The following is an 18,315-nucleotide window of genomic DNA, read 5'->3' as shown; positions in this document are numbered from 1 at the left end:
GACCCGTAAATTCGTTTCATTGTGACGGCCCTTATCGTAAAAATTATGCCCGCGGCGCACGCATTGTTCGGGTATCCCGGTCCTCCACATTTTATTTTCCTCGTTTTCGTCGCGATAATTACTATCTTGCCACCGGGTTCCAACGGAATTTTCGACTCCATACGCTTTCCAGTCTAGGTTTCGACTCTTTGCCCATTAATTCTGAAAAATGTCGAATTTTACAGATAAATTTACTTCATTAAAGTTGCAAAATCTTTCTCGCGTTATAGCTCGAACAAGCGTCAAAAACGTCAAGGTATAAACAATTGAAACGAAGTTTAATTAAAAATCCCGTACGGATAAATTATATAGAGCAGCGTTATATACATGAAAAGCAATTTCACTGTGCAATTCTCTCCACCTATGCGTCATTTTGCCCAAAATTCGCGTTAACGAAGTTTCATTATATTGCATTTACCAAAATTAAAGGCCACGTCGATGAATAAAATGCAGTTCGTACCGTTTGCTACTGCATCGCGTGAAAATTTACAATAGCAATGATACTTTAAAAATAAGTCGAAAAGAACGAACAACATTTTTTCGTTGGAGCTTTCGTTTTGGAGACAATTGAGTTCAGAAATTTCTCGGAGACGCGTGGAGTCGAATCGTTGGCTGGCGCGTCTGACCATTAATCTCCTTTTCTACTTACACCAATATCCGACTGCTCTACTGGATTTACAACGTCGATTTTCTCGGAAACAAGACTTCTAACGAAACAATTTTATTCTTTTTTGTCTACTTATTTTTACATGTAGAAGCACCCATTGTCCAGGTATACCAACGGCGTATTACTTATTACATAAAAACCCAGAAAAGTGAAAAATATCCTCTCGAAATTATTTAAAGTCTTCCTAAAATGTTCTCAATATTCTATACTATAACAATGATTTTTTATTCGAGAATTAAAAAAAGTCAGGAAGCAAGGGGTGAAGTCCCGTACCATTTTCATTTCGAACAAGGCTTACTGATGGACCGATTATCGACAAAGGGTGTTATTTATTGCACCGGGGTGCACGTGTACGAGGACGTCACGTATCCACGTGTCAGCTAAAGGTGCGTTAGAGTAAAGCGTACTCGAGAGACGGCCGAGAGGTTGCCCGAAAATAGAGGACGCTCGTTTATTTCTGTCGGTGTTGTTTCAAGGTGAAAGGCCGACTCGGTACATGTTCCTTGCTCCCTTTCTTCGAGCACATGCACTCTGGCTCGCCTCGCCTCGCCCTCGATTCTTGTACATTAGTCAATGAATAAATAAATAAAAGAGATTTCAAAGATTCGAAAAGTCCAGCCCTAGAACTAAGATTCCTCTAAATTATTTCTCATTTCGCGATGTAATATGGACGTCCCATCAACGCGTATATTACGTGTTTCGCACTCACGGTACAGAAAAGGGACGAAGAGCGGTAGTTAATGGCTCCGATGTGCAGTCGCGGAAAACGGGCTAATTTCGACGAGAGACCGATGGAACGATTAGGGACGCTAGTTCCGCCGGCGGAAAGTAAACGTACAGGCGCGATAAATTGCAAGTAGACGCAAATTGATGTCGCGGTTCGTATAGGTAAGCAAACCGAAGACACGACTCTGGTCCCTCTCCTTCGAGAAACGCGGAAAAGAGGAAAATAAGGATTAACCGGCGTGCTACTCCGGGGTGTAACGCAATACTTTAAACTGTGGAAGAGAAAACTGTTATCGGCGTCTACTCGGATCGAATTCCATTAACATTCTAATCCGTTAATGGCGCCTGCAAGCGTCGTATAAATTTGTGAAAGTTCAAAGGTGCGGGGGTTTGACGGAAACTCGATTATTATACGTATAAACTTTGTACGGGTGAATTTTCCCCGGAAGCGAATCTCTTCTCTCGATAAACCGTCGATCGGTTGGGCTAAGCGAAGAAAATACGCGATCGTGTTCGTGTTTCGTTTGCTGTAGTGGTTCTTAATTTTACTACAGCAATGATTCTTAAGGCACGGACGAAATTCGACACCGATAGACATTTGTTCACAACGATATCGTTGAGCCTTTGTCTTTTGCCGACGATCGTTGTCGATCAACTTACAAGTTACATCTGAGATTCGTTTTAAAAAACGTTACTTAATTAAGTTCAACTTATTATGCTTATTCAGTCCGGTCATCAGATTGTAATATCGTTATGAAAAATTCGAAAAGATGGCCTGTGTGTTTGATACGCGAAAGAGACTCGTGTGCCGTAGAAAGCGACTCCCGTTTCCCAACTTCCCACACGCCGACCCATTTAACGTCGACCAAATGGAGAACCACTCGAACGAATTCTATGTCGGTGAAGACGAACGAGGCCGCGAGCCGTAAAACCGCGGCACGATCGGCACACACGCTTCGATTAACGAGAACCATAGACCCGACGCGCGACTTCGAAAGGACTTCTATATCGCTTCGACCGCGAAGTTTCACCTCCTGCTCGATCCACTGCACCGATGTTTTCTCACTGTGTTACAGGAACAATGCACCGTTCGCTATAGGAGGAACCGATTGTTCCTTGAGTGCACCGTGAGCGGTACAATCGAGCGAACAGGACCAGAATTTCAACTCTTAACGCATTAACTCCACGAGTACCATCAATCTCGAACGATAAAGCTTGACGTTTTACTTTTAGCGATTTCTGAAGGAGTTCGTGTCGAATATAAAATTACTCTAGGAAGATGGTTGTAATAAGCTAAGGGCCTTAGACCATAGTCAGGGCCGTACGAAGAAATATTTTATTTAGTGTCGCCATTTTTAGAAAGCCATTTTTAGAGGAATAGTAACAGGTAAAGGTCTTACTTAAAAGTCTTTAATATCTTAATTTACCTGCTCTTAATATACAGGATGTTCGGCGACCCCTGGGAAAAATTTTAATGCGGGATTCTAGAGGCCAAAATAAGACGAAAATCAAGAATACCAATTTGTTGATAGAGGCTTCGTTAAAAAGTTATTAACAATTAAATTCAAAAGTTTCAAATCGTTCTGGAAAAACTATTTTCGGTTGCGGGGGTCAATTATAATCATTTTTGGTCAATAGACATACCCTCGAAATCCTAACCATTTTCGAGAAAAAAATTCCTTACCGAAAATATAATTTCTGGCCAGAAATGTCTGCTCGAATTTTCATGCGAATATTTAAAACGTCATAACTTTTGAACGGATTGGACGATTTCAATGTTTAAAAAAGCAAATTACGCGTACTTTGATGGAGAATATGTAGCAATTCTAAAAATATTCGAAAAGTTGGTCCTTGACCCCGCAAAATGAGAAAAACCCCATAAAAAATGGTCCAATTTTCAAACAGCCATAACTCCTACAATTGTGAATATATTTCAATGAAACTTTTTTCTGAAGTAGAGCTCATGGGTACCTACAAAAAAGTATTAAACAACTTTTCTGTAGGACGTGAAGCGAAATTATTAAAAATGAAAAACTAATTTTTAAGAAAAATCGACAGGGGGTAGGTGCCTAAATTTTTCGACGAAAAAAAAATTTTTAATTAATTCTAAAAAAATTATTTTCGGTTGCAGGGGTCAATTACAATCATTTTTGGTGAATAGACCTTTATAATGGAACTTTAAACGTTAATAACTTCTTAACGAAGCCATCAACAACAAATTGGTATTCTTGATTTTCGTCTTATTTTGGCCTCTAGAATTTCCTATTAAAATTTTTGCCAGGGGTGGGTGAACATCCTGTATATGCATGTAGAAAATGAAAAGAGATAGTGCAGTTTCGGACACAGAAAAATATTTAGAAAGGCACCCTCAAGCAAGATGTCATGTACGGGCCCTAAGTGCCGCAGCAGTAGTCGGTCCCAACCCTCGAGAGTTTAGTTTACGACCGCGCTATATTTTGGCCCGGACTATACAATAGTTTGGAGACTGACAACGTTACGATCGACAATGTTTATACTTAAGATACTATACATAAACTTGTAGCTATCGATATTCTCGAGACGTTCAAGACGATCGAGTGCTTCAAGAGATTCTTAACGTCGAATCATGTTCGTTTGCAACGCACGGTAAGATCCGAAGCGATTCGATGCCCCAGCGGTACGGGGCTTGGACCGTTGAAAAAAATGTAGCCCGAAAAAGTTTCTGGCCGCGACTTGGCTCGCAGCCATTCCGACGTCTGGCGAACGGGAGCGACGACGTCTCGCCGGCGAAGTTCAAACACCGTTTATCAAGTCGCGCGCTCGTGAAAATTCAAATGTCGTTAAAATTCTCGCTGTACACGCCGACCAGTTAAGCCAATATCGTCGCCGAAGTGGCGCCAGCTATCGCGAAAGATCCACTTAAGTGTTCCGTTCGAACCTCCTTCGGCGTTCTGATGGTTCGCAGTCGATTAAAATGCGCTTTCCGGGCATAGCTTTGCCGAGACATCGGTGAAATTGAAAAACCCTCGAGCCGTCGAGCCGAATCGTCTTTGCGGGCCAAGATCCTGGCTCCTGCCTGACTTCGAAACGTGGCTGTTACCTCACTGCCTCTACAGTCTCGCGTTTTTATTTTTCCACCATTTTCTTTTACCTCGCTATTGCTATTCCGACTTCCCGATTTACTTTCCCTCCGATCTGTCTCTCAAGGATACCTTCGAACCTGGAATCCAGTAGAGGAAATTGTTTATTGTTTACATATCCACTCGCGGAATATCTAGTTTAAATAAATTCTTATGTACAAGAGAATATCGCCTATCTTTGCAAGGCCCACACGGGACTTGACGTTCCTCCTTCACCTTTCACTTTCTCCTGGATTTCCATAAGTTTTCTTGCTTTGCTTTCTCCGTTTACTATATTTCTATATTCCTGATTCCGTCCTTTTCTTTTCCCCTGCGTAAGACGATCACGAACTCCTAATGACCGCCAATTCCGTATTCCTACCAGGTCATCAAACGTGACGAATTCTAATGTGATTTCAATCTATTCACTATTATTATTAAATATCCTTCAACGTTATATTGCGGCCCACAATTATACCGTGTAGATCCATTATACATTAACCACCACAGACATATTAGCTTGTAACCAGAGTCGAGCAAACTTTCTATATTTAATATTTTAGATGCATTTCAATTGCAAAATATAATATCTTTAGTACAAAAAGCAATATTATAACTTTGTTTCGAATCTTCCATTTAGTAATACTTGTCTGGCAAATCTTGTCTTACAATTAGCCGTGACGATACTAATCGTTTGAACAGTCTGTTCAAACTAATTAAGTATTAATAAACTACAAAGGAACTGCAGACTGTCCCAACGATTAACGTCACGTCCAAGGAATGATCTACTAGATATACTTTATCGTTCGCCTAATAGATTTGAAACGAAACGGAATAATATTGCTTCTGTAAAAAAATACTTGCTTTTGTTGCAAGATGGAAAGTGAAGTACAAGAGCTGAACTTGACTTAAAAAATTGATAATCGACACAAAATGATCGCACCTTACATAAATAATGTAATATTCGCAATTTTCTCGAGCTGCGATCTTAATGTTCGATAGCGATCGCGACGACGCGCTTCATGAAAACCTTGGCTTTTCGCTGTCGCCTGAAATATTTAGTTAGGCGAGTCTACTTTACCACTTAGGGCGTTAAACGCTCGGTAATCAACCACGCGGTAGGAGCTCTGCACGTGGCGCGTAGTTTCACCTACGTGTCCAGTTCAAGATCATGCACGATCGATGTTGGTCGGTGATTATATTGTTAAGCAACCATTCGGGAACAACTATCCGTTTAACGATGTCATATCGTACACTCTTTTCTTATACATCGCTAATTTCGCATCTCTAGACTACGAGAATATATTCAAGATTGTTCGCCATCTCGTGAAACGAACAAAAACAAGCATTCGAATTAAAGCGATATTACATTTCCCACGAGAGAAGTATCTCGTTTAGCAAAATTTTTCGTTTACACGGTCGTTCGAGAAATAAACTCGTCCGTTTAAAATTCAACAAGTATTTTTCGTTAATACAACAAGTTCATTACGCGTTATTGCCAGGTCAGCTCTGACGCGGAACGACGTTTTCAGCGAGCGAACGAGCGAGGCGTAACTGGAATGGATGATTCGCCGAGCGATATAACTCCGGAGGATCGCGTTGCGTTAACCGGTACGATCCACCGATAACTGCTACCAATTAACCGCCACCCCTGCAATAAGATTTACGTCCGTCGCATAAGAAGACGTCGAAGAAAACGGAAGACCGTCGACGATGCAATTTATAGCTGGACGACGTCCAATCGTTCGTTTCCCAAACCGTGCAGAAACATTCGCGGAACTATACCGTAAGGATTGTCGAGGATGGTCAGAGGCGTATGGTCGGATTCAAACGCGTGGACAATAAACGTAACTATATTATTTAATATTTACTAAAACTATTTAACGTAAAGAACATAAAAGAAAGACATAAAACATAAACGTAAAAAAACCATAAACGTAGAACTGCAAGTGCTCTCGACCTGCGTTCGATGCAAAGTGGCGTTCCTGCAGTCAAAGTCGAACCTTCCCTAATGCTATCTTCCTAAACCTAAACACCTCACTCGATACGTATTAGACTAAACACCATCGAAGCCAACGGTCCCACGGTCCAAACACACATTTCTTACAATACATATACATACAAAACGTGTAACTAACAGTCGAGACACGCCGAACCAGCTCGATCGGCTCTGCAATGTTGATCGCGTTAACAATGTGTAATCGATGATGCACGCTCGTCGGGACGCGTGGTCGTTCCCCGTTCGGAGGAACGAACGGTTCGTCGAACCATTTAACGATTCATTGCGCCAGAAACAGTTTATTCTTTTCCTTTTTTTTATCGTCGTAAAATCGATACGAATTATAGGTTACACGAAGCCATTGAAATTAAAAATAAAGTTCCCCCTTGTGCGTACGGCCAACAAATCGACCGGTTGTCACACCCAGAAAAATGAATGCATCTGAAAGGCCGTCGAGCGATTTTACACAGTGAGACAAAATGATAGCACGCTTAAAATTAATCTAATATATTTTCAATAAACGTTACGAGTTCCATTCTGTTTACTTGTGCTGTCTAACTTTCTTTTGTCACATTTTCTCGCACACATTCGTTGATATTTATGAAATACGTAGAAATTTTTTCAAAGTAAAATAATCATAATTGTAGTACTGTTAAAAATATTTGTGCAGTATGAACGAGTTAATTGATAGATGGGAAAAGATCATAAAAGAACAATGAACGATGTTTGTCAACATCATTGTTTATGGGACAGCCTAATACAGGTACAAGTAACCCTCCTACAACACGGTTTCGCTTTAACACGATAAGAAAATTGCAAAAACCTTTGCACAACACTGTACTTCCACAGCACTGGATAACATGATTTTTGCTTAACATACTTAAAAACTAAATTACCTTAAAATAATGAACTATAGTGGCTTTACATGAAAAAATATAAAAAAATTGTAATTTATTAAATTAAGGTTGCGTTAAATTAAAATAATATTTTTTATTTTGCGTTATACGTACATTTATATTTTTCATAAAAATTAAGTTGCTTATGTAGAATAAAAAAAAATATTTATTTTTAATAAATTTTCGAAACGTAACTCCTCTTTTTGTACTGGCTCTGGGTCTCATATAACAAAGTTTCACACAACACGGCATACTCTAGGAACCTATCTACCGTGTTATAGGAGGGTAACCTGTATATTAAAAGATATTAACGTATTATGTTAAAATATTAAAATTTTCCCAATTAACAGTACCGAATACGAAAAAATGTGATACGTACTATCTTTTTGTCTCGGAGTGTGCACGACGTTCGCCTATATTTATCCGAGATCCATCAGGTGCGACTGACACGAGGGTTACGTCACGCTTCGGAACCTAATACAATAAAAATTCGCAAATACTGGCCATCAACATTTTAACGAACCGACGTTGATAACTTCAATTTATTTGATCGATTAAAAAGTTTTACCGTTTCGTTCAGTATGGACATAAAATATATGAGGATCGATCGTGTATGTACGTCGCACAGTGGCTAATTTCATAGATCTAGGCGGACAAAATGAAAATATTGATGTTATCGATACAGCCCCAAATCCTATAAAATTTCATATACAGGGTGCTTGGCCACCCATGGGAAAAATTTTAATGGGAGATTTTAGAGACCAAAATAAGACGAAAATCAAGAATACCAATTTGTTGATGGAGGCATTGTTAAAAAGTTATTAACGTTTAAAGTTCCGCCCGTACTGAATTTTTTTTCTCGAAAATGCGCAGGATTTCGGGGGTATGTCTATTGATGAAAAATGATTGTAATTGACCCTCAAAGGCGAAAATAATTTTTCCAGAACGATTTGAAATTTCTTTTTCCGTCGAAAAATTTCACATCTTGTCGAATTTTTTTCTAGAAAGTGGGTAGGATTTCGGGGGTATGTCTATTCACCAAAAATGATTGTAATTGACCCCCGCAACCGAAAATAATTTTTATAATTTTTAATAATATATTGATGTACTAATCTGGCCAAGATTTGGTTGCTCCGACCTGTCCCTGTCGTTTTTATATCTATTTTCAGGAAACTGCGTCATACCTCGTAGTACTCTTTTCCAGATATGGCTCAGCGAAAGAGAGAATTCCGACAAGAACACGAAACTGTATTCGTACATTGTAATTATTTTACTATCATCATCGTCATCGTCATTATTATTATTATATTACGATGCGTTTATATAATCGTTAAAAATCGTAAATATGTATAAAAAACAAATAATAAAAGATTCATGAACATGTTTCTTAAGAAATATTCTTAAGAAATATCTGTACCACCAATTATCCGCTTTAACTATTCGGGGCACGCTGGGATTAAAAGTGTCCCACCTTTTTGATGCACCGTAATGCATGGTGGGACATTTTTAATAAAGTAAAGCAGTTGGTAATATCTTCAACATGTTACAAATGTATTCACTTGCGTTGGCAACATTCAACATGCCAATACAGGTTCATAAATTGTTGCAAGCGGAAGGTTTATTGCGACAAATCTAATTAAACTATTACTATTTTTTTATGCTTTTACATTATGTGATACCTTTATTAACAAAAATATACCAATTTTGTTTAATTTAAAACGCAATAAAATCTCTATGCAACGTGGGTCTATTTTATTATCTGAAATCCCGCGTCGCAAAGAGTTAAAGCCAAGATAGAACACGAATCAAAGAAAAACGCACATTAACCTCAACTTTGGAACGATCTTTTGGAAAGTCCTAGAATTCTAATCTCGAGAAAAATCGTTTTGCGCGTTTCATCACTGACGATGCAAAAAGAAAAAAAAAACAGCAATGGAAGATGCCGCGAAACATGCGGTCGTTTTCGATGGTACATAAATCACCTTATCTCACTACGCCCAAAAACAGATAAGGATCTACACAGTGATCGTTTCTTAACCCAACTGTACCGGGGTGCGGATCCGTTTGTTTCACCTGACCATTATCACGAAGATGGATATATACACGCACGATCGTGACTTAAAAGTCGTGTGTCTTTAATCCGTTTAATCGCGTTTAAAGATCGACCTAAAAATAAATCAGTAATACGAGCATATTTTTTAAATCTTCCAACGATGCAAAAATAAAGTTTTTACCACGCCAGAAACCATGAAAAAATGTAAAATAAATAAATTTACTACTTACGAGAAATCGAAACTTTAGAATTTTTCAATTGCCTTTGAATTAGCAAGATTTATTCGTTCGATGTTATGCGAACGTCGGTAGTATGATCGTTGGATTCGTCTTCATATTCACTATGACGCTGTATTATAAAAAATACATGTTAATCTGCAAAAAAGTGATGGTGACCTTCAAAATTCGCGAATAAATGATCTTGTTTTTAAACGTAAATACATTCCTGTTCAAACGATTTCGAAATATATTAAGGGCGTAATAGACAATGAGCTAAAAATGCGTCTTGAGACTTTTTGCATCGAATACGTTTGGTTCGATTGACGCAATGTACCTAGGTAATTCTCGAAGAAATTGCATGCTGTCGAACGTTCGGTGTACATGTCGCTTTTTTGCCGGCTTTGCGTGAACCGCTCGAAATAAGCTCGTACAATGCACGTTTCATCAATTTCGTACTGTGAGAAAATGAAACGGAAGCAAAGACGAATTACGTTCGATCGTCAAAGTGGAGCTTTGCCGAGCAATCGACTAAGAGCTTCTATGGGCCCTTGGCAGTTGTTCATAATGATCGGAATCTACATAAAAAAACTATAAATCCCTAGTTAATGACTGATACGTCGAGGAACAAAAAAGCAGACAAGAACGTGATTCGTAGGAGTGGGACTAAAATCGAAACCAACCAAACAAACGACTGGCCTGGTCGTCGATCTTCTTACTAGAAAAATTAATAACTGTTACAGGTTGGCAATGACCACGCGTCGCGAACGATAGCAATGCAAGTTTCCATAGATCGAACGTCTAACGAATCGAAATCGATCTGACACGACATTGCACATCCTGTCGATTGACATGTCCAAAAATGTATATCGAATTGCACAAATATAATACGCAGAAGCCCAGGGGAAGGGTTTCTGTACCAAATTTATTTTTTAAAATGACACAATATCTCTTCATTGTCCTCGTTCAGAGCTACTGAATCATTAACCCGTTCCATAAACGAAACATTTTATTATGGTTAGGTATCTACCTCTTCCAATAACTCTTCGAAACCCTTCGAATAAAAGACACGAGATCAATACGTAACGTCAATAATCGAGGGAAAAATAAAATTTAACAAAGTCTAAATGTAATAAAAGGAAACGCGAGACGTTTCGTTTTTCGATATAATCGCGAAATATAGTTCGGAAAACGGTTACTTACGGGACGACCTAACGTAATGTGCCGTTAAGGGAGATCGATGCATCCGACACGTAGCGATATGAGATTAATGTAGAATCTATTTCGAGGGGACACCGTAAATTACGCGCGCACAGAATCTTGTCCCTGCGACGTACCGACAATTTCCAGTCGACGTTCCCTTTCCGTTTCGACGTAATTTCACGAACGGATATTAACGAATTTGGTGCAGACTTACGGTGAACAGGAAGTTGCAACGGCAGGGCGATAAGGAGCCTCGGTTAACGACACCAGGACACCACGGAGCAGGTGTGACGTCGGGTGGAAAGCGCGAAACTAATAACGACGTGCACTTTCGATGAACGTGATGGGCAATGCCACAAGTAACGACGGCCAGTACACTCCGAAGCACGAGGAGGACAAGAAGTTTTCTTTCGGTATACGCAAGTAAGCACGCACGCACGCACGAATAATCCCGTGCAGGTTCCTCAAGAAATGATTGCGAACGCACACGCGGCCAGCGCGTACACACCGCCGCCTGATCGTATACACACCACGTACCGTGGTAGCGAGCGTGGAACGATGACAGCCATCCGAGACTGTCTTACGCCAACTGATGTTTACTACTGACGAAACGCTCCGTCGTCCCTCGAGTCTAAGGCTCGGAACGAGGAACACACCGCGAACTGTCGAGACTCTCGACGAGTGCAACAGTTGCTTGACCAGAGCGCCCCACCATGTCGACTCGCGTTATTAACGCTACACCAACGATTCTCGTCGTACGCGGTCGATAAACAAAAAAATTAGGATACTCGTTTTAAAAATCAATAAATGGTACATCCAGTGACGGAACTAAATATGTACATAAAACCTTTTTTTCTCATATAAGAGTAACGGTGTGTTTCTTTTTCGTAATCTTACTAACGTCTTCTCGGAACGAACTTACGTTTCTCGATGAATTACATTGCTGCCTTCGTACGTGATGATCGTGTAGATAAATAAAGAAATCAAAATTAGGAAGAAATGAGAATATATGGAGTAAATGATCCATTTTCTGTCATGCTAAACTGTTTTACATGCAATTTGTATGTTCTATTAACAGATTAATTACCATGTCCTCATTCGGGGATCACAAATACATAACCACACCACTTTTTCTGTGTTGTGTAATGTACATTATTGTCACTTTAAAAATATATTATGATTGAACGGTTACTGGTAGCAGTTACTGGATTAATATGACAGAAAAAACAACACTTAATATTTTTTATTATTTATTTTTTTATGAAACGATAAAGAATTTTAAGTCAATTAGATACTAAAGGAAAGGCTATTATTATAATAGTTGAGGTATAAAAATAATAAATTGATTTTTTTTAGATAGTATAACCATTATAGAAAATAGCAATCGTAGAACAACGATTGATCAAGTTTCTTATGTAATATTTTGATAACAGTGATTAGTTCAAACATTCGACATATTTTAGGATTACTGTGAAGATAGTATTTACTCATAGAAACAAAACTACGTTGTTCCGATCACCCATGTTGTAATCTGCGTGCACCTAACCTAATTGTTCATTTATATATTTTACGTACAATGTTTATAATATTACAATATGTACACATTTTCATTTATAGAAACATGCTATACAAAAGTATCGTCGAACTTTATTCATACAGAAATTTTTGTTTAAGAGGGTAGTAATTGGGTCTTCCAGTCTAATAGTGTTTAATCAGCTGACACTAATTTGGTTAAATGCATTTCAGGGGCGATAGTAATAGCTTCTAAAACATTCTTCGTAAATTATAGAATTTCTAAATAAAAAAAAACAATTCGATATTACCAGGGTCGATTGTTTAGGTGACAGTAATTGGATCTTTTACCTAATATTACCAAACAAATTTAACAGAAAAATACTTCCGGTAGGAACAATTTATGAAGATTTTAACCATTAGATCAAAATCTCGATATACTGTTACGACATACACAGTTATACCAACATGGTCAGATGAGTTCTATTATGCTGCAATCCATCGTCAAATTTCTTTGTTTCAATATCGTATTACCATTTATTTAAAATAATGTTTATTTTATTCTTCGATATTGAATCGGTGCGATTGTGTTCGGAACTAGATTTTAAAACATACGCATGATAAAATTCTATTAAACATACTTCTTCGTAAAGATCTTCTACAGACATTTCCACGACGTGTGCACACTCGTTTAACAGCCAACGAAAATTTCTTGGTAGTGCTCTTTCGAATACCGCGAAATTTTTTGGTTTCACGCGACTAAAAATGCAATGATACATCCAATAATGTTTGAAAGGTCTAAAAAATCGATGTTCCTCCGTAACTGTACTTGTTTTCTGACTTGTTTTCTGACTTGTTTTCTGACTTGTTTCCGGCTTGGCAATATCATTATTATTGCAATATAACGAAATTTCGCTTAAATTAAAATAGTCGTCCAAATTCGGAAACGCAGATTCAATATCTATATCGTCAATTGTTATATTATTAATATCTATATCATTAAAGAATAATTGTTCTTCTATTATTTTCTCGACGTCGGTACAAGTCACTTCCTGAACATTTATTTGCGTACTCGTACGAAAAGGTAAATCCATTTCGGAAAAAGAATCCTCGTCAACTTTAACTTTCACAGGTACAATATTTCCTTTCACGAATCGACCTTTAGTATCCCGCGCAAATTGATACTTATGTTTCTTAAAATGCATTTTCTTAATTATATTTGACTTATTAATAGACTCTTTTTCCGTAGACGATAAGTGTAAATTGTATTTATCACAGAACTTACTTCCCAGTATACTTTCCTGATTACTTTTATTATTAAGATCTATATCTTCTATCTCATCTTCGTTGTCGCTATCATTGGGAATTGCTAATTTACCACTCGGTAAAATTTCAGAAAATGTAATGACACTTCCTAAGTCAATATTTTCGAAATCCTTTACTGAATTTCTAACACTGTCGTAATAGTGCTTTTTGGTAACATTAAATTTTACTTCACATGGTATTTTTCTATGTAAATATTCATTTAGATTTTCACTTTTTTGTACATGTTGGTCCGTAAAATCATCCTGCACGTCAACGAACTGCTTCAGTTCCTCTATACTTGGCATTTTAGATTGCTCAAAAGGCGGTACGATCTTTTCGAGAAAATGTAAATTCGAATCAATTATCTCTAAATTAATGTTACACTGCGCTGCTAACTCCACGAGACTAAAAACGAGAGGAGCAAATTTGAATTGAACTTGTCAGGATCAAATAACAAGGATGCAATTACAAGTAATGACTAGCAATTACTTACGAATCAGGTTTCGTCATGTACCCAACTTTTGTAAGAAAAAAATCGTTTCTTACAACGCTAGGAAAGTCAGAAAGTGGGTCATCCATTAAAAATTGAAGATAAGAATGAAGAGGCGTTAAAGATGCCGGAAATATGTCTATTGCCTTCGGTGGTAAATCATTGATACTTAAATTGGTAATATACTTTGTCATAGCCTCTACGAGTTCTTCCGGTAAAAAGTGTTTAGCATGTTGTATATCTAGTTCGTTTCTGTCCGTCTTAGAAGTAATGAATTCCAAAAATTTTATATACAGATCGCAGATTCCGTGCGTGTCCGGACTATACTTCATCTTAGTTGGAAAATGCAAGTGCGTTAAAATTGTTCTCCGGCATTCAATATATTTTTGCCACTCTTGGAAACTAAACAATTTTTCTTCCAATAAACCTCGTTTAATAGCCACACTGTAATAAAAAATTCTTTGCATCAGCAAAATGTAAAAAGATAATTTTTGTGCTACTTCGATGAATCATAAGCAGTGGAAATACAATTTTAACAGAACAGTCACATCCACAATTTTTCTTATTATGCTTGCCATACAGTTCTTTTCTTTCTTCGTGTAATCTTGCCCCGAATGTAATAACATCATTCACAATTACTGCATACGGCATTTTATCGGAAGTGAAGTGTGTTGCCCAACGACCGTTCGATTGAAGAGTAATACCACCACCGGTTTTCTTGAATGTGTTTGACATGTAGGAAAAATACTTATGTAGGGCTTCTTTCCCTGTAAAATTGTGTTGGATATCTTCTACGATTTCACGCGCTAATCCTAATTTCATTATAGTCTCTCCATGCCCTGTTAAAGAGCAACCTATATTCTTGGTAGCATATGTACCACAACCCAATAGTGGAGTGTCTCCTACTCTTCCTACTAACTTTTTATTCAAACCACCTGTCGTGGTTCCAGCAGCAATACTGTGACCGTCATACGCTACACAACCGACGGTACCAAAGCTATCTACAAATAATAGCTACATAAATATGCAGAATTTTATTATTTTCATCATATTCTCAACGACGATTAATTTACTCGTTAACATATCAACACCCAATAGACTTTGATTATCGACATCTGCTTCGTATTTCCCTTCTTCTAAATAATAAGCTACACGTGCTAGCGGGGCTTCCATACTCCCCTCCGACAACCAATTTATATTTGCATATTTTGCTAAATTCTTGGCACCTTCACCCACAAAAATAGAATTTGGAAAATTATGTAAAACGTATTTTGCGAGTGTTATAGGATGTTCTATATCTGAAACTGCCGCTACTGATCCACACTTAAACGTTAAACCATCCATTATACTTGCATCCATTTGTACTTTTCCTACATTACGGGTATTATTACGAGTATACAATATTTTAATTAATCTGTACTTAGCTTCGTACTATATTTATCATTTACATAAGCAATAACGTCATAATAGATATACCTATTTCATTTAACACAGACCCGTAACTACAATTAAAAAATTCATCGCATTCTAACCACCATAAAGCAGTCTCTACGGCATCCACTGCGCTCTCGCCGGTTACTAATTTTTTATACCCATTAATAGCAGCTTTTTTACAACCTGTCATTTTTTCCATCACTATAGAATCGCTAAAATTTCCAGCACCACCATGTACAATTATGCAAGGAAGATTATTTTCATAACATTTGCATTCCCCTGCTCCTATTTTTTTATGTACTTTATCTAATATATTATTGTATGAATTATTTTGTTCCCAATAACAATATTTTTCGTACTGCATTTTCTTTTGTAAATATGTTAAAGATACTCAAATATTTTTTACAATTACGCGAGCGATTACAAATTTTGAGGTTCAAAACATAAAATGCAATGACATGCAAGTACATGTATCTAATAAACATTCATTTTTTTTGTACTCACCTGTTGATCTTCTCTGCTACTCTGCTGACTTGACATTCAGTGATACCATCCAGACCAAGTAAAATTTTTAGCACTACAATAATAAACGCTATTGCACGACCTTCGTAGTTTGGAATGTACGACTTCTTTGCATTGAATGTCATTTTGGGAGGCGATAGAGCTATTAGTCTCTCTGTATATAGTTGTATGCCTTCTATAAATAAATTACTATCAAATACAAATAATCGAATAATTATTGCAAAAACTATAAAATGATTGACATACTTGGCAATCCTAATTCTTGACAATATCGACTGACTAGAGGTAAGAAATCTGGAGAAACTATATCCCACACATCAAGAAGTTTGGCAATACTTGCAATAATTCGCCTCATTCCTTTATGCGTAATTTCAACATTTTGTGATAATAAATTTCTTTCTCTTTTAGTTAAATTTATTTCTGGCGGTAATAGATGATCTAACTTGTAGTAAGATAAATGCCCTTCTCTTCCATACCTAAAGATATATTTTTATAAATATACTTATAAAATTAGATCAGAAACGATGATAAACGAAATCTGTTTATTACACACCTTAACATGTCTCCTAATTGTATGGGGTGATTATGAATTCGAAGAGCTAGATATATAATTGCCCACAGTCTCATTGGAGTAATTATATGAGGTCCTACTTTGTACTGAGTACTTATGTGATATTTTTTGTACTTGGCTCTTTTGTACCAAGGTATATGTTTAGATAATCTTTTGATTTTCTTTATTTCCTCTTTAGCATGAGAACTGAATTTCACTCTGAACAAATGAAAAATTATATGAAATATTGTACAACATGATAGATAAAAAAAAACATCTTCTATAAAGAAAGCAAATACTTACTTTCCCTCATTGTCTGAGGATTTTATCGAGCTAGATTGAATGCTACATCCACTTTGACTAAGGAGACTAAGACCATCACCTTCAGTACTATTTTGAGATTGAAGAAACCTATTGTAGTCTGCAGTTACTAAAAGTCTCTGAAAAAAATGTACTTTGTATAAATTCTCTATTAAACGTTAAATTTCTCTTTCCATAAATATAATAAATGTAAATTACTTTGTTTTTACTTAATTCTCGCATGGAGCTACCCTCACTTTGATAACCAGATATCATAGATGTATTTGTACTGCTTTCAATTCTTCTACGTTTTCTTCTCTTCTTTTGCAACTGTACCTTACCATAAATAATTTCAGCATCCCTGTTAAGGAAATACTTTTCAAATAACAATCAAAGAAGAATATTTTAATTAAGATAAATTTACTTTTTGTTGTATCTTCTAGCCAACTTAGGCACAAATTTTTTCTTCCTTGAGACAAATGCAATTTCTAACTTTCCTAAATAAGTTGCCCATAATTGTAATATTGTTAGTTTTATATTGGATGGGACTCCTAATTCTATGAGTTCGTTTGTTAGTCCAATGAGAACAAAGTTGTACAATTCCCAAGAAGTCCACCCAAGCTCCTCACCTAGCAATTAAAGTTCTTGTCAATAAAAATCATTGTTATTGGAAATTACGTATATAAACGTATTTCGAGGGTGTTGAATATTCATAATATAGAAACATACCTGATCCATCCAATCGTAATTTTCTAATTCTTGTTTTCCGCAATCTGGTCGAATTATCTACGTGTAATTCGAAGACCTCCTCTCTGATATCCTGTACACACAGAATATGATTGACAATCAACTTCTTTCAAGAAGAAAATAAAGTACATTACCTCATTTTGCGTTTGACATGTTTGGCAAAAGAAATAACCAGCTTCCTTATAAAAATCAGTCCCGTTACAAATTCTACACTTTTGCATTTTGCTCGTAAGCTTCTAATGAAAATATCATTTTCCAAAAATCACCGCATTAATATTTATTGAAAGGCTACACGAGCACGTTGTCTCGAACTTAAAGCAGTGTTGCCAGACGGCAGATCAGTGCCCTCGTGGTTCCTGTTTCATGAACGGAAGTTACACACATCCTAACAGATGAGTATTCGGAGGTCGACTATATTCTTGATACAAAGTACAAGCACCATTGGTACTGTCCTCCGCTGACTTGAAGTCCCGTGGCAGGAATGCGAGAAAAGTAGAAGGGATACACCTATTCCCACGTACACATTGAACTCTGGTTCACTATTCGTCACGACAGTTAC

General features: G+C 37.1%; 2 protein-coding genes across 3 annotated transcripts in view; both read right to left on the bottom strand.

The window, feature by feature from the left end:
* Tws (protein phosphatase 2 regulatory subunit tws) overlaps positions 1-11,543 on the bottom strand; it is a 37,904-nt gene extending 26,361 nt beyond the window's left edge. The window contains exons 1-2 of one of the 2 annotated variants that reach the window (XM_076774237.1): positions 11,111-11,543; positions 9,709-9,826 (exon numbers count right to left, since the gene is read on the bottom strand). The gene's annotated coding sequence lies outside the window, so the exon portion shown is untranslated. The remainder of the gene's footprint in view (positions 1-9,708; positions 9,827-11,110) is intronic. The other variant, XM_076774236.1, reaches the window with a different exon arrangement.
* A 630-nt stretch (positions 11,544-12,173) lies between these two features.
* On the bottom strand, positions 12,174-18,314 carry Taf1b (TATA box-binding protein-associated factor RNA polymerase I subunit B). The gene is made up of 10 exons (XM_076774229.1): positions 17,891-18,314; positions 17,739-17,829; positions 17,434-17,638; positions 17,229-17,370; positions 17,013-17,149; positions 16,713-16,928; positions 16,406-16,635; positions 16,142-16,334; positions 14,207-14,647; positions 12,174-14,118 (listed from the first exon to the last, which is right to left on the bottom strand). The coding sequence occupies exons 1-10, from the start codon at positions 17,975-17,977 to the stop codon at positions 12,939-12,941; spliced, it is 2,922 nt and encodes a 973-aa protein (XP_076630344.1). The 5' UTR covers positions 17,978-18,314; the 3' UTR covers positions 12,174-12,938.
* Position 18,315: the final 1 nt, after the last annotated feature.

Source organism: Colletes latitarsis, chromosome 10, assembly GCF_051014445.1.
Source record: "Colletes latitarsis isolate SP2378_abdomen chromosome 10, iyColLati1, whole genome shotgun sequence".
NCBI lineage: Eukaryota > Metazoa > Arthropoda > Insecta > Hymenoptera > Colletidae > Colletes > Colletes latitarsis.
This window is presented reverse-complemented; position numbering and strand designations above follow the sequence as displayed.